The sequence below is a fragment of the Macaca mulatta genome, chromosome 7, assembly GCF_049350105.2.
Source record: "Macaca mulatta isolate MMU2019108-1 chromosome 7, T2T-MMU8v2.0, whole genome shotgun sequence".
Classification (NCBI taxonomy): domain Eukaryota; kingdom Metazoa; phylum Chordata; class Mammalia; order Primates; family Cercopithecidae; genus Macaca; species Macaca mulatta.
Window position 1 is genome coordinate 95528213 of NC_133412.1, and position 16204 is coordinate 95544416.

The following is a 16204-nucleotide window of genomic DNA, read 5'->3' on the forward strand; positions in this document are numbered from 1 at the left end:
ATTCAGGATGGCATGTGTGCTTCAGTGAGCCGTCTTGATCCATTGTCCTTCCTAGAGAGTTTCTATTCCCTCTACCTGACTCTAGAAAGCCTCCTCAACATCCATGCATCCACCATGTACAGATCTAGGCCACCACTGTGATCAGATCCACATGACAGCACTTCTCGGTGGTAGACACAAGGTGAAATGAGGGGCACGCTGAACCAGTAAATCAGAGACCAAATTCCAATCCATCCAATGCATTAACTGACAGTGCATTACCTGACAAACTCTGTGATTTAACTGCACTGAACTATAGTTTCCTTATAGTTAGATGAAGGATTTCCAAGTTGTCTTCCAGCCCTTGCCCACTATGATCCCAATTATCCCCAGACCAATTCTTATGAACAATTGGGAGGTAAAGCAAGGAAACCCAGTGGTGTGACTGTCCTACCCGGTAGGAATTCTGTGATTTAATGGGAAACAAAAAGCACTGGAAAGGGAGTGAAAACTCTCCCTATGCATCCCTTAATTAGCCCTTGTGTGATCACAGAGGTTTGGAAAAATGATGCCTTGAGGCTCCTTTCAGTCCTATCATCTATTACTCTGATTCAGGGGCTGGAAACTGGAAACTGAGTGAAGCTCGCCCAACTCAGCCACTCGCTTAACCACCTTTACAGTGACTTTGTCTGTAAGATGGATCTAAAAATATCACCTCATAGGGTTTATTTCAGTAACTTTGTTGAAGTAGTATAAACACCAGCTGTTTAAGTAGCAAAGTATTTATACAAGTGATAGTCATCTGTGATTATTATAATCCTTTGGATAAACCCCAAGTCTTTTGCATCAACGGCTCTTGCACCAACCACTGTGCCTTTCCACCTCTCACTGAGGCACAATCCTGTTGTGATTGATTTAGTTGAGGCTTATAGTTATGGTTCCGCCTACAATGGCCATTTGGCAATTCTCAGCAAAATATGTGAAAATGTTGTCCTGAAGCAAGATCTGGGAGTAAGAGATGGCAGGTTGAGGAGATAATAGCAGAAAATCTAAGGAATTGCCTAAGTGTCAAAACTCAGAAGATAGCAGACATCAAAAACGCTGCCAAAATATAATGCTCAGATCTCAGAAACCCTTGCAGAGCTCTGTCTCCAGCTACACCCTTTCTGCTCCACCCACCCACTTCCAAACAGATGAATTAGACTGACAGGGAGCAAATAGGTAGCAAGGTTTTTTGTAATGATGCCTGCAGTAGTGCTTTCACAGCACAACTCTTCTTTGGAAAGGGAACTCAACTCATCGTGGAACCAGGTAAGTTATGCATTTTACTACAGCTTAGTGTGTATATTCCTTTAGAGTTGTTGTAGCATAGTACTGAATGAGTGGGGCTTCCTGGGAAGCGAAGAGTTCTAAATTAGAAACCCATTGTTTGTTGCAAATGGTAGGGGTAAAATTTGGGAGCAAATGCATTAGATTTCTCTCAAGACAATATTCTGTATATGCTTGGAAATTCCATTCTGAGGCTTGGTATTGATAAGTTTTTTACAACTACTGAAAAAAAGCCCTAGGTCAGGCTTCTAGTTTTGGGCTCCCTGGAACCAGGAAAAAGGCAAGCTGTGGTTGAGGAGGGTCTCTCCAGTATTTATGAGGGATAAAAGTCATGGTCACAGTGTAGGAAGAGGTAAGGTTAGAAAGAAAAAATGTATTATGAAAGAAGGAGTTTTAAAAAGAGAATCTCTCTCTCTCTCTCTCTCTCTCTCTCTCTCTCTCTGATGATAAGAAGCCAACCTTGCCCTTGTCACTTTTTTCTGAGAATTTGCATTAAACCAACATAACTGGCTCAGATTAAATGGTTCTCAGGGTCCCATCCTGGCCTGGGTCTGCTGAGAGCCATTATCTGCGCACCTCTCCTGTTAGCCCTGAAACTGGGGACTCTGCACAATGGCTCAGGATCCTGCATCCAATGTAGAAACACAGCTACCAACTCCAGAACAATAGAGAAGTCGTGGTCCCCTACTGGAGCCATTGTCTACTGGTAGCCTGTTCCAGTGTTTGGAAATCCAGGGACTATATTCTGGTAGTTTGGGTAGCTGCCAACAGTCAATCACTGAGACCAGTTCAGAGAATAGCCTTCAGACACCTTCCAAAATGCCAAGTCCATTGGGAGAGCCATTACCTCTTGCATGATTAGGTATTGATTTTGTTTATTCAAAGGAAATAAATAAGTAGGAAATGGTACATGAATGTGGCTAGGCTATCTGACAAAAAGTCCAAAAAGTGACTGGTACTATCAACATGGTCTCTGCCTCTCAGAGAATGCTGTAAACTTATAGGGGTTCTCCACTGCCTGTTGCTTCCAGGGAAATAGTAGAAATTGCCGAGTTTTCTTATCTTTGAGGGGAGAGAGACTAGAGCACTGAAAAGGAGAGAAACAGAATCATGTTGTAGCTGATTTCAGTCTGATTGATGGTTAGCAAATTGCATCTGAGCAAAAAATATTGTGTTTCATTTTCCCCTAAAATCATTTCCACTTGAAATTTGGAATTATCTGTAGTGTTGGAATCAAATCTTTGAGGTTGTGCCTTTGGGAGTCTTAGGGAAGAAGGAAATTAATGAAACTGATGCTTAGCCCCTCTGCCAGGATGCTGACCATGCTCCCCAATGACACTCCATTAGCTTCTCTGGTTTTCTTCTCCTGCAGTGATGAAATGTAATATGACGATGTGAAGCTCAGGTAGGGGATGTGAAAATTTTCAAATCAAGCCCCAAGTCCTTAAAGTTTTGACAGTGAATAATGGTCCTACACAACTGTCATTCTCTTTTGCCAGGCTCTAACCCAAAGAGCTTGATTTTTGGTCATGAGGCAGAGTAATTCACATGGTCTTTAAGTTACATTTCACATGATGACTGTATGCTCCTGAAGCTTATATCTGTATCCAGATTCAGAAGAAATTATAAAACAAAAATAAGCAATGCAAAGCAAGCACTGGCTTCTCACACAGTACCAGTGGGCTCCGCCAGCAGTGACCAATTTCTTGTTCAACCCTCAGGTCCTTAGAAAGCCTTTAACCAAGCTCAGGGAATTAGAAAGCAGGTTCGTTATTATTGTGAGACTCAGTCTGAGTGATGGGGGAAATTAGGTTTCTAATCAAAATTCTGTATTTGTGACCCAAGAGAATGGAACCAGAGTATAACAATGGAACCTGTTTCTATAACTCTCCTCTCCTCAACCTAACATTTGTTGTAAGAAAGGTCAAGTTGAGTGCTCCATCCCTACCCTCAAGCTATTATGCTCTTCTTGGATGCCCCTCTCAATAAACTGGGAGTCAAATTTTCCATCATGAAGGCAGCTATTGCTCACCTGCCACCTTCTTCTCTTGCTCTGTCTCAGCCCTGCCCTGGTATCTCTTGGATGGGGATTTCACCCTCACATATCTATCCAGCAGTTCAACTATTATTAGCTTCAAAGGGAACTGAGACTCTGTGTACTCAGCCCTGTGGTCTCATCAAAAGCAGCTTTGTAGTTCACTGAGCTGTGGGGTCTCTAGGCTGAGACCTGAAGCTGGGGGGCAGGGCACAGATGTTACAGCCCAGGCCCCAGGGCCAGCTCTAGGCTAGTTACCTGTGAGGCACTGTCATAATGTGCTCCTGGGACACCCGACAGATGTTTTTTGGAACTGGCACCAAACTCTTCGTGGAGCCCCGTGAGTTGATCTTTTTCCTATATTTCTAGGGATAATTTGAGTCCTGGCACTGGGGCTGTAATCCAGTTTGCATTATAAATTATAACTAGTAAATGAAATTATAATAAGGAGACAGAGTATTACAGATGTGAAGTAAGCCAGAGTGAACACACTAGACTGAGTCACTTAAGTAACTCTGTAACTCCTTTTATTTTATGTATATAGTATATATTAAAACAACACCTCCCATTTACTTCTGAAATCTTCAGAGCAGCTCAAAAAAACACAAAGAAATCTAGAAGAACTACACTAAGAGTTGGAGCATTCAGGTGCAGGGGAGACAGTGGGAGGGATACTTGGGCCGCAATTCCTCAGGAAGCTGCTTCATCTCTGCATATCCCTTTGGCTAAACTAACTAGTATGCACGCCTCCTTGCAAACTGAAAACAAATGTCCTCCAGATTGGAAGATTCTGGAGAAAGGTAGTTAGCATGGTCAGAGTAATTAGGTAGAATAAACTTTTATTTCAGGGTTTAAGTTAAATCCCATATTGGCAGAAAGTCTGGAAATTCTGAGCGACATTTATTCCAGACGTTGCCATTCTTAGGGGATCAATAGGACTCTCTATGTGAATCTAAAACATAGGTGACTTCTAAGTTTATAAATTAAGAAAGACTGTTCAGGAATGGTATACACTTTTTTGGTATTGTTTACCAGCACATAACTTAGCAATATATTGGTGTTCATAAAAAGAGAAAGTCTGACAATAAAGCAATTTTCCAAAGAAATAGCACTTGAAGCACATGTTGCAATGTAATTATATTTGTGGACCAAGGAAAAAAGACTAAAAGTTCTTCAAAGATAAACAATTAAATCTTTAATCTCAATTTTGGACTACAGTTTCATATAGCTTCACGTTTGGGTTTAAGTCAAACACAAAATAGACTAGGATGCATATGGCAACTATATTGAGTGCATTCCAGTTTTTAAAAAGGTTTAATTACCAAGATGCCATAGAATGGATTCAATAAGACAGTTTTCTTTCAAACAATCTCTTTGAAAATATAAACATTAATGTAGAAAGAGAGATTCAGAAAAATGTTTTATCAAGTCAATGCATTATGCTCTATCTGAAATGCTGACTAATAGATTCAGAGCACAATATCATAAGTGCATGACCTTCAGACATGTCTTTTCAATTATATCGTATTATTCAAATTACTCAAACCCAGTCTCCCCAACCAAAGTGACGATTCGACAACTGCCTGATGGATTTAGATTTTAAAATTCTAGGAAGCCTTAATTATCCAACTAAATCAGACTAAGATTAAGGGATACTCTTAAATAAAAAAGGAAATAGGGTGTTTATTTTATGGACAAGTTTCTTTTGTAACTTGTAACTCCCTTGAAAGTCAGCCAGAGTATGTCTCAAACCAAAGTCAAAACAGTGAGCAAGAAGTGTCGCACTTATGAAGGGAGGTGAGTGAGCAATGCATGTGGTTTCCAACCGTTAATGCTACCGTTACCAGTTTCTGTTATCAGTGGCTTCAGCTATGCAAGGAAACCAAACAGGAAGTTTTCTCAAGCAGGTTGAAAGCAGGTTCCAAGAAAGCCCTTTAAAAAATTTCTAATCCTCTCAATTGTCTAGAATCAAAGCCAAAAACATAAGGAACCAGATTCTTAGAAATGAGTTTCCTGCCCTGAGTGACTGAAACAGAATCAGTCTTTTAGCTGAGCTTCTCAGCAGAGGAAATGGGGAGAATGATGAGGTAGTGATGAGGGGGTTTCTCTGAATAGTTGATTTTCTAGGAAAACCTTGATCAACTTTGGTCCATTTACAAAGCCATGATCAGCAGGAACTTCCTGACTAGCAATCGCTCCCTCTCAACCAGATAAAACCAGTTGATACGGCAGTAGCTCTACTGCCATGAACCTCATAGCTGAAACCTAAATTCAGATTCAGGATAAAGCATTAGAAAAATTATTTATTTTCATACAAAAAATTAGCCTGTGGTGGTGTGCACCTGGGGTCCCAGCTACACGGGAAACTGAGGCTGGAGGAGAGTATGAGCCAGGAGGTGGAGGTTGCAATGAGATGATATTGGGCCACTTCACTCCAGCCTGGGTGACAGAGAAAGACCCTGTCTCAAAAAAAAAAAGGAAAAGAAAAATTACTTATTTTCCATTTACACATTCATTACCAACTTTTTGTTCAGCAATACCTAATGTCTTGACTATAGACCATAGTAGATAAAAATACACTAGAATTCAACATATTTTTCATTTGATATCAAGAAGCCAAATTCACCTAAGTTTCAAATACTAAGGGCCAAATTTACAGGAGCAATTAATATTGAAAGTCAGCATTAAATTTAGAGTTGAAAATATATCTAGATCATCATTTACAGGTTAGTTGTCTCTCTTCGTTTCAGGTATTAGCAGGGCTCTTTCTTTAACAGTTATTTGAAGATAGCCTAAGAATCTAAGTCTCCATGGACATAACATTTATCACAATTCAAAAACTTCAGTGAGGCACTGTGTGAAAGAATCATCACTACCTCTCTCAAAGTTTCAAGACTTGTGGTCTTAAGGAAAGAAAGGGATGCACTTACAGGGTGGTATAGTCCAAAGTGAGGCACAAAAGAAGAGAAGGCCAGGAGGGAACCCAATCCTGGGACCAACATTTCACGGTTCTTCTTAGATTAAAGCAAGAATGAACGGGCTTAAATTGGTTTTATTTCTTTAAGGACTTCCTGAAAATGGTCATTGCTATCCTCTGACTAAAGACTCAAAGGAAACTGTACAGTAGTCAGTCCCCTATTGAAGAACGAGTATTCATCTAGAGGCAGAAACATGTACCACCTACCTTCAGCAGATCCCTTTCCAGCAGATCTGGAAAGGATGGCACCCTTCCATGACCCCAACACTGCCATCCTCAGAGCCTCTGAGCTAGTTTTGCAGTCCTTCTCAGACTCTTGATTCTTTAAGTGACAGAATGCAGAGCATGAGCACCTGCCCTGATCTACCATCCAAGTACCCATGCATTTACAAAAAACCAACTGGTGCAGACAGATATTCAGCCTGACCTAGATTGTCCAGAGGATTGATTAATAAAACACAGAAAATCGGCCAGATGCGGTAGTTCCGCCTGTAATCCCAGCACTTTGGGAGGCCGAGGCAGGCAGACCACCTGAGGTCTGCAGTTCAAGATCAACCTGACCAATATGGAGAAACCCTGTCTCTACTAAAAATGCAAAAAATTAGCTGAGCATACTGGTGCATGCCTGTAATCCCAGCTACTCGGGAGGCTGAGGCAGGAGAATCGCTTGAACCCGGGAGGTGGAGGTTGCGGTGAGCGGAGATCACCCCATTGCACTCCAGCCTGGGCAACAAGAGTAAAACTCCATCTCAAAAAAAAAAAAAAAGAAAAAGAAAAAGAAAAAGAAAAAATCCACAGATAATTGAAACCCAGATGATCCAGAAACTTCTTTGTAGTTGTTATTTTCCATCTGTGCTTCCAGCCCTATCTCCTAGCAGCTCCTAACTAGAAGTCAAACTCACTGCCTTTCATTTCTGCTCCCCTTTGCCTGTCCTTTAACAGAGGTGCTAAGGCCCAGGTCACTAACAGGATGCATGGAGGTCTGAATTGTAGTGTTTGGCTCCAGGGTAATCGAGGTAATCACCACTGTTTAACCCCCACAAAGTTGTGAATAATCATCTCACGTAACAAGTTGATTATATTTACAGAAAGACAACCTCATACCAAACCATCCGTTTTCGTCATGAAAAATGGAACAAATGTTGCTTGTCTGGTGAAGGACTTCTACCCCAAGGATATAAGAATAAATCTCGAGTCATCCAAGAAGATAACAGAGTTTGATCCTGCTATTGTCGTCTCTCCCAGTGGGAAGTACAATGCTGTCAAGCTTGGTCAATATGCAGATTCAAATTCAGTGACATGTTCAGTTCAACACAACAAGGAAGTTGTGTACTCCACTGACTTTGAAGTGAAGACAAATTCTACAGGTAGGCCATTTCTGGCTTCAAGGGGCTGGAGATTATGGGGAACAAGAATTGGGTGAAAGGGAAGTTAGAGATGTAACTGTGGACAAATCATTCTCAATATAGCATCATGCTGGAAATAAGACTTAGGCCCAACTGTAGCCTGCCATTGGCAGGGGAGGGAAATGCTTGGCATCCCTAAGATGGAATCTAAAATAAAGCCCATCTTATTTCATTCTCATCTCTCCTCTTTACCAACCACTGTCCCCTTCATACTAGACTCTGGGATTGAAAGTCCACGTGCAGTCTAATCCAGTGCTAAATTCCAACAAAGGGCAATGTGGCCTATCATGGGGCTAAGATCCTAGTTCTTCCCACATATTGGTGTGCCTGGATGTTGACTTCATGGTACAATGAAAAAGGCTGGAATGGGAAGCATGTTGTATAATTAGCTATGTGACCTTAACCAAGTCACATCCTCTGGTCCTCAGTTCACTCACCCAAAGTCTCCTCCAGTTTTAAAACCCTACAATCCTGTGAGCCTCTTCATTCCCAATGTAACCCTGACCACTGCTGTTTGTTCCAGATCACCTAAAACCAACGGAAACTGAAAACACAAAGCAACCTTCAAAGAGCTGCCATGAACCCAAAGGTTAGTTCAAATCAAAGGGCCAACTTCAGAATCAAGGGTTAAAGCAAACTCTGTAGTTGTACACTGGGGCCAAAAAGTATCAGATTTCAAAAGAAAACACAAATGATGCTGAGCCCAGTTGGCTCTGTGGAGCCTCTGACTCTCCCAGCAGAGCTTGCCTGGCTGGGTGTCAGCAGCAGCCCAAGGTCTCTGAGGGCTGTCTGGCACCACGCTGGGCTTGCAGGCCAGAAAGAATTAGGCAGACTTGGGGTCGGCTGATATCAGTGTTACAGGCCCAATTTCTGGAAGGGAATTTAATCTCTCCCTGAAGCCACCCTCTTCACTCTTGTTCAACCATAGTTCATGCCGAGAAGGTGAACATGATGTCTCTCACAGTGCTGGGACTACGAATGCTGTTTGCAAAGAGTGTTGCCATCAATTTTCTCTTGACTGCCAAGTTACTTTTCTTGTAAGGTAAGAATTAGCCGCTTCTTATTCCTATCTCTACCCACACTGTCCTGCACATGGGGAAAGGGGATTTAGAAATGGTAAGAAACTAAGAAGCATTGGAAAAGGAAAATAGAGACATATTTAGAATTAATAAGGTAGGCTATCTCAGCTACTCAGCAAAACAGCACCCCATCTCCTGTTATCCTTTCATTTTAAGTCAGACTGAAACCCATTAGGTAGTATAATGTACTATTTTTCTAATACACCAGACAATAACCCTCACTTTCACCCCAGGGAGAAAACAGAAGATAAATAAAGAGAATTCATCTTCTTTAACTGCTATTTTGTTCATTGACCAAGAGGCCATGGGTTATTTGCAAGGCCATAAGTAAAGCTTTGCCTGAAGAATATCCAGAGGAAGCAGAGCCTATCTTTGTCCTGATAAAGGGAATGCCAGCTCACACTCCTTAATCATAGGACCAGCCTGTCTATGGGTGGATCAGCCTGTCTTTGGGATGAAACTACACACAGCATTAGTAGTGAACAGCTCACTATTACCTACTCAGGATGCATACACAGTTAGGTCTGAGATGTTAATTATTTGCCTGTTACTTGCATTCCTTTCTCAGATAGTCTCGTACACGAAATTGAAACCAGGGCCTGGGTTTGCATGTGAGGCTCCTCCCCGTCACTCCTTCTGCAATACTCACAAATGCTCATCAACCCCAGCTCCTGTTCTAAGAACAACCCTAGACTTAGAGTACTTGACTGACCTGACCCAGACAGTAAACATATCCAGTTATCTCCAAATGGGTGTCCAGCTCACCTGTTATTTTACTAACAGTCCCAGGGACACAGGCAGTGTGGCTGGATAAAAAGAGGGCTATGCTAAGAGTCAGAAGATCTGAGCTTTATCTTGATTTTGACATTAACTTACATGTTACCTTAGCCAAGTTGCTTCATCTCTCTGGGCCTGGGTTTTTGCATCTGTAAAACAAATAAGTTAAAAAATAATAATAACCAAAGGAGAACAAAAGAGTTTCATGACTTATGCCAACACTGATAGCCGAACCAGCTAAGCTATTGCCATGTGTAGATGGAAAATGAGCCACAATAGATTAGTGATGTCTGCAATGGCATAGCATAGCAAGTACTGGCCACCCCCAGACTACATGACCCCTATGATTCCTTCTAGCACTGGCAGTCTATTCTATAACAACTTTCTTCACTTGCAGGCTGACTGGCATGAGGAAGCTACACTCCTGAAGAAATCAAAGGCTTACAAAAATGCATCTCCTTGGCTTCTGACTTCTTGATGATTCAAGTGGACCTGTCATAGCCTTGTTAAAATGGCTGCTAGCCCAACCAATTTTTCTTCGAAGACAACAAACCCAGCTCATCCTCCAGCTTGGTGGGAAGACAAAAGTCCTGGGGAAGGGGGTTTATGTCCTAACTGATACAGGGATAGAAGGATACAAAAAGATATAGGACACTTTTTTTACTCCTACAACTGATACACTTTGAAAATGATGTTTTGTTCTTTTTGACTTTCTTTACCTTTTGAAGTAGAAAGTGAGAACCAAAAGGTTCACAGCTTCATTCCTCATGAGGAAAATAGGCCCTGGGAGAAGAAGAGCAGGTGCCCTTTTATCTAAACATGGAAGACTCTGCTCAACTGAGCACTGGATTTGCTACAAACCAGCATCATCTTCTTCCTCCTGCCCTCACAGCTTGTCCCATTCTCTATGTTCACTTCAGGAGCCACACTAGAGATTCTGCATGGCGTGGAGGGGGGCAAAGTTTTAGCACTTTCTGCATCTCCTAGTACTTTACAAATGAGATTACATTTGAATTCGCTAATACTTTATGAGCAGGCAATGGGGTTTCCAAAATCTCATCTAAATACTCTCCAGACTATTAGCAAAAATCAGAGTAAAATACAGAGGAAAGGCACTGCTTTCTGTTAATTCATTTAACATGCATAAATTAGCTCGCTCTGAGTTCCAGGCACTGTACTGAGAGTACAAAGAAGACATAAGTCTGCTTTCAAGCAACTCCCTGTGAAAGTGTTTTTGAAGGGAGGAACAGAAATGAGACCCCTATCTTTCTCTACAAAAACAACATTTTTACTGTCTTTTGCCTGCCAATCTGTGTTTGAAACCATTGCACACTGATTCTCTGGCCTGGTACCTTGGTATTGATGGTTTTCTGCCTTTCTTCTCAGCCCCTGTCTCTGTTGCATTTATTAAACTGCATTGTGTGCACCTTGCCTCTGGCTTTACTCTTTGCAAATCACCACAGGGGGAAAGGCAGCTCTGTGAGCTCACTATTAGTCAGCCAAAAGCCAAACTGAACTTACGCATCACACCACAGTTTCCTGAGCCCCAAGCCTACAGAGGCCCTGCCTTGGAGACCCAGCCTCGGGTTTCCTGCTGCGTCTGCTGATGCCGCTGTTACAGCAAGAACAACAGCAGCACCTGCAGTGTGGCCAATGACCTCTGCTACTCCCACGTCAGGAAGGCCACAGCTTTGTCCAGGAGCAGGGCTCAGGGCCCTGGCAACCCATTATTGTGGTTCCTCAGCACCTATGTGGAGTGTCAAGCGAGGGTTTATGAGGTAACAAGTGAAAGAGTGACTGTCGCCAACAACTCCCCTTGCCATGACCGACTGCAAACTCCCCCATCATGTGTACTACACCTTGCATGTGTAAAGAACGCTGATTTCCAAAACATTCACAAGTTACCTTGTGTAATATTAGGGTGTTTCTTCTGAAGTTATTAGGGAAAAAAAAGATCATATTCTCATTTTTCAGATTAAAAAAATGCCCTCTCCTCAAAAAAGTATGTACCTTGTCCAGAGTCATTCAGTGAGACAGGGATATTGCTGGGAGTAGAACCAAGGTCTCAAGATTTTCAGTACGAAGTTCCTGCTATAAGAACACATTGCATCCCCAAATGAGGACAAGATGTCAATGTGAGTATCAGCTAGAATGAACTTCAGGATTGTCCCATATTTAACATATAAATGAGCCACCCTCTAGCCCACTATGCCAGAAAAACAAAACAAAACAAAACAAAACAAAACCTGGCATATCACAGGACCATGAATTTCTCAAACCAAAAGGAGCCTCCAGAGAAGATTTAAGGCAAGAGCCAGGAGGAATTATGGCTGCCTTCTGATCTGGGGCCATGATATATGAACTGTGAGATGGACATGTGACATACTCAGTAGGCATTAGAACAGAAGCCCCAGAAAGCCAAGCCACATGCCCAAGGCCTTTGGCTCCCTCATCCCCTGTTCTTTCCATTGCTCCATATAGTGGCTACTCTTGTCCAGTGTTTCTGAAGAGTACATAAACTGCTGCCCAAACCACTCACTGATAGAGCCACCTAGGGTGCAGCTGCAGGAGAGAGCCCTGGAAGTGTAACGCTGCATTTCTGGGCCCGTCATTAGCCAGATATACGACTTTGAGAATGTCCACCATGTCTCTGGACTGCAGTGTAGTTTCTATAAAATAATGTGCAAAGCCTCTTCCATTTCTAAGAGTACATCTAATACCTCTAATAATTCTATTAAGGCAGATAATTCAAGAAAAGAGGAAGGAGGGACTGATTCCCAGGGACTGAGGGTATGTATCTGTTTCAACACCGCATAGTCAGTTTGCCCCAGAGGAAATTTTCTCTGCTGGAGACACCACTGAGCTCCAAACTCAGGGACTTGGCAGCTGGAATTCTGGAAGTCACAACTTTCCAGGAGAGCCTCAGTGCTCTTCAGTGGAAAAAAAAAGAAAATGTTCTCCAAATAAAATAAGTAAAATAGAGGTGTCAAAGAACATCAAAGAAGGTGGCTGGATATAAAAAGATGCAAAAAAAAAAAAAAAAAAAAAGGAAATTGGTGAAAAGTCTTTTAAGTAAATAACTTTGTGTCTAACTTAACTTTTTTTTTTTTGAGACAGAATCTCATAATCTGTCACCCACGTTGGAATGCAGTGGCACCACCTCAGCTCACTGCAACCTCTGCCTCCCAGGTTCAAGCAATTATTGTGCCTCAGCCTCCCGAGTACCTGGGACTACAGGCGCAAGCCACCATGCCTGGCTAATTCTTGTATTTTTAGTAGAGACCGGGCTTCGCCATGTTGGCCAAGCTGGTCTTGAACTCCTGGCCTCAATTGATCAACCTGCCTCAGCCTCCCAAAGTGTTGGGATTATAGGCATGAGCCACCACATCTGGCCCTAATTTAATTCTGAAATGAAAACAGACCTATTCATAATAATGGATAAATGATGGTGGTGACTAAAATAAAGACACTGCTGGCGGCCTCACCTTGATGGGCCCTTCACCTGCACCTGAACCTGCATTCTGAAACCCTCACAGGAAATGCAGCACAGGCTTGTCAAGCCCCATTCTGTATCAGGGCTGACCAGGGCACTGGGGACACAAAGACAATGCTCCCTAAACATGCAGTTCTCCCTTGCCTACCAGGAGTCATTCAGGTGGCAAGGGCCCACTGAGTCAGAAGTGGGGAGATGTTCTGCTTCTCTGAAGCCAGGGTGCTCCCCTGGATCTGACCAGGCCATTTATTTCTCAGAAGACACTTTAGGTCACTTCTAAAGGCCAGGCTGGAACACAAAATGGCTAAGAGAAGGATGCCAAGTCCCAGACATGACCCACCCTGAGAGGTAGCTCTGCTGAGCCATGCCCCAGGAGTTTGTGTTAAGACTTCCTGGGCACCTGCATCATCGTGCTCATGGCACAGTAGTAAGTGGCACTGTCTTCAGTACTCACTGGAGAGATTACCAAGTGAAAGGCTTTCTGGGTCAGAAGGTGCTTCACAGAAAACCGTCCTTTAGCAAAATATGAACCGTGAGATCTGCTTTTATCCCCATAGAAGACAAACTGAAAATTATAATCTGGCCTTATGCGGTACCAGAATAAACCTGGATCTGAATATGTACTGTCGTAAGTGCAGAGCAGTACCACCTCACTGCCACTCGCCACCATCTGGTCCGGGGAACTCTGAGTTACTTTGTCACACAGCATGCCCCTGTCTGTGAAAAAGACAAATGAGGAAATAGTGAATTCTGCACCCCCTAGATACTGAGTACAGGCCATGCCTAGCCCAGAAGAACTCAATGAGCAGAGGCAAGAGAAGGACACAGAAATAAAGCGAAAGGCAGAAAATAACCAAAAACCAAGAGTGCAAGAGAAAAAGCCTTCAAGAGTCAGAGAAGGAGAAATGGGGTTATGGAATAAGTGGAATGTAAACAAATGAATCTACTTACAGAAAAACAAAAAGCTGAAGCCCACAGTAAGAATCATCTTTTCTTCATACCAGGGCAGAGGATATACAACAAAACAGGGTTCCTAAGATCTCAGAGACTATCTGACGGTTCTAACAAAAGTAGACGGGAGGAAGAGGAGACTGGCAGCCCTGATGGTCATGTGACTGATTCAGCCGTGACTCCTAGAGACAAATGGGCTCAGCCGAGGAAACTGCTATTGCTGTTATGATTTTGGCCCCAGTCCATCTTGAACTAATATATATGGCAACGAAAATTGATTACTTTAAAAAAAAAAGAAAAGAAAAGAAACAGAAAGGAAGGGAGGGAGAGAGGAAGTGAGGGAGGAAAGAAAACAGCAAGTCTAATGATGGCGTTCTTGGATATCCAACTGCTGCAAAAGTAGTTCACTCTCCATTTCTGTATCCTCTGGTCACAGACTGGTGTACTAGTCCATTAATCACATGTCGTACTTTGAGCGACACTGTCTTATAGCATCTAGCACAGCTCCACACACTTTGTTCTATTCAATAAATGGAATAAATGAAAGAGTACCTTGGACAACTCCCTTACTTCTCTGTGTGAAGAGGGAAGAAAGGGATTGGACAAGATCCTTTCTAAAATCTGTAATAGACCTGAATTCCAGAAATCTTTGATTTCAGATGCTTGAGGGAGTGTCCTGATCCTAAGTGCTTCTTGCACTTCACCAGCTTGACTTTCTATCTCTCACTGGGCCCACTGCAGAACACACTTGGCTCCAGCTGGAAAATCCTGAACAGAGCTTCCTGGCGGGTGAACTGCCATGAGTGGGTTACAAGCTTGCTGAGATAGGGTTCAGAATGCCCGTGTACCTGGGGTGAGTGGAGCCCCTGAGCCAGCCCCTCACAGCCAGAAGCCCTACAAATACGATTTTGCACGTAAGCCATGAATATGACAACAGTTCGGAAGCTCTGCTGTAAAAAACAGAACACGGACTAACTCACTCCCCAAAATGCAGGAGTGTTTCCAAGAGTATTTCTAGAAGGTCCTTCATTTCCCTTTTTCCCTACATCCAATTCTTCAGTAAGAACTGTCAGTTCTACCATGAAAATATATCTCCAGTCTATCTACTTCTTCCATCTCCACCACCACCACCTTCTATAAACACCATCATCTCTTACAGGGACTGCTTCGACAACGCACTAACTGGTCCCCTTGCTTCTGCTCTTGTCCCTGGACAATCCATTCTCCAGTTCTTCATAAAATGTACATCAGATGATGACAGCTGGACCTCCTTCCCAGGCCTGTAACATCTGCAAATGATCTGGCCCTTGCTTCCTCCCCAGCCTCACCCCACATCTGCTCCTTCTCTTTCTTCCCTTCAGCTGCAGTGGCCTTCCTTCTCATCCCTTCTATGTCTTCTTTTCTAGCTGCCTGAAACTCCATCTCCAATTTTTAACAGTTCTCAGCTCCAACTAAATTAGTCACCCATCCCACCTGTCACCAACCTCAATTACATCTCTGGTCTTATTTTCCCTCACATCAGTATCTGAAATCATCAGATTCAGGCATGTTTATTTTATGCCTCTTCCATCTCACCTCTCCCCTACACACACACACACACACACACACACACACACACACACACACACACACACGATAATATAAACTATATGAGGGCAGGGAGCTTATCTTTTCACTGATATGTCTCCAGCCTCTAGGCTTGTGTTGACCACATCACAATCAGTAAATATCTGTGTAAAAAAAAAAAGAATACAATTTCTTCACTTAAAAACTCACCATTCACCTAGATTTAGCAAATAAAAATACAAGACACCCAGTTAAATGTGCATTTCATATAAACAACAACAAAAATTTCAGTAATATGGATAGTTGGGACATGCCATATTTGGAACACATTTATACTAAAAAAGTATTCATTGTCTATCTGAAATTCAAATTCCACTGGGCATCTTGTGTTTTATCCGGCGATGCTAGGCAGGCAGAATACCAAAAGTAAGCACCAGGCAGGCCAGAGTCCCACCATGAGCATCTTCAGAGCCCCTGGATGTGGAAGAGGGAGATTCAGGGCCCAGGGGCTGCCTTACCGGTGCATTGACTGCCCATGCCTGCACTGCCACCTGCCGGCAGGGGTCCAGTCCACGAGACCCAGCTCCCTGCTGGCGGAAGTCCATTTCAGAG

The 16204-nt window shown here is 42.8% G+C and overlaps 1 long non-coding RNA gene and 1 gene segment (V, D, J or C); one reads left to right on the forward strand and one right to left on the reverse strand.

The window, feature by feature from the left end:
- Window positions 1-11008, forward strand: part of LOC106999341 (T cell receptor delta constant-like) — a 356123-nt gene extending 345115 nt beyond the window's left edge. Inside the window, 4 exon segments of the C gene segment in view lie at window positions 7409-7687; window positions 8250-8315; window positions 8655-8768; window positions 9980-11008. Of these exon segments, the coding sequence occupies window positions 7409-7687; window positions 8250-8315; window positions 8655-8767 (458 nt within the window).
- LOC144330170 (uncharacterized) lies at window positions 1199-5833 on the reverse strand. The gene is made up of 2 exons (XR_013396084.1): window positions 2397-5833; window positions 1199-1571 (listed from the first exon to the last, which is right to left on the reverse strand). It is a non-coding gene; the product is annotated as an uncharacterized LOC144330170 (long non-coding RNA).
- Window positions 11009-16204: the final 5196 nt, after the last annotated feature.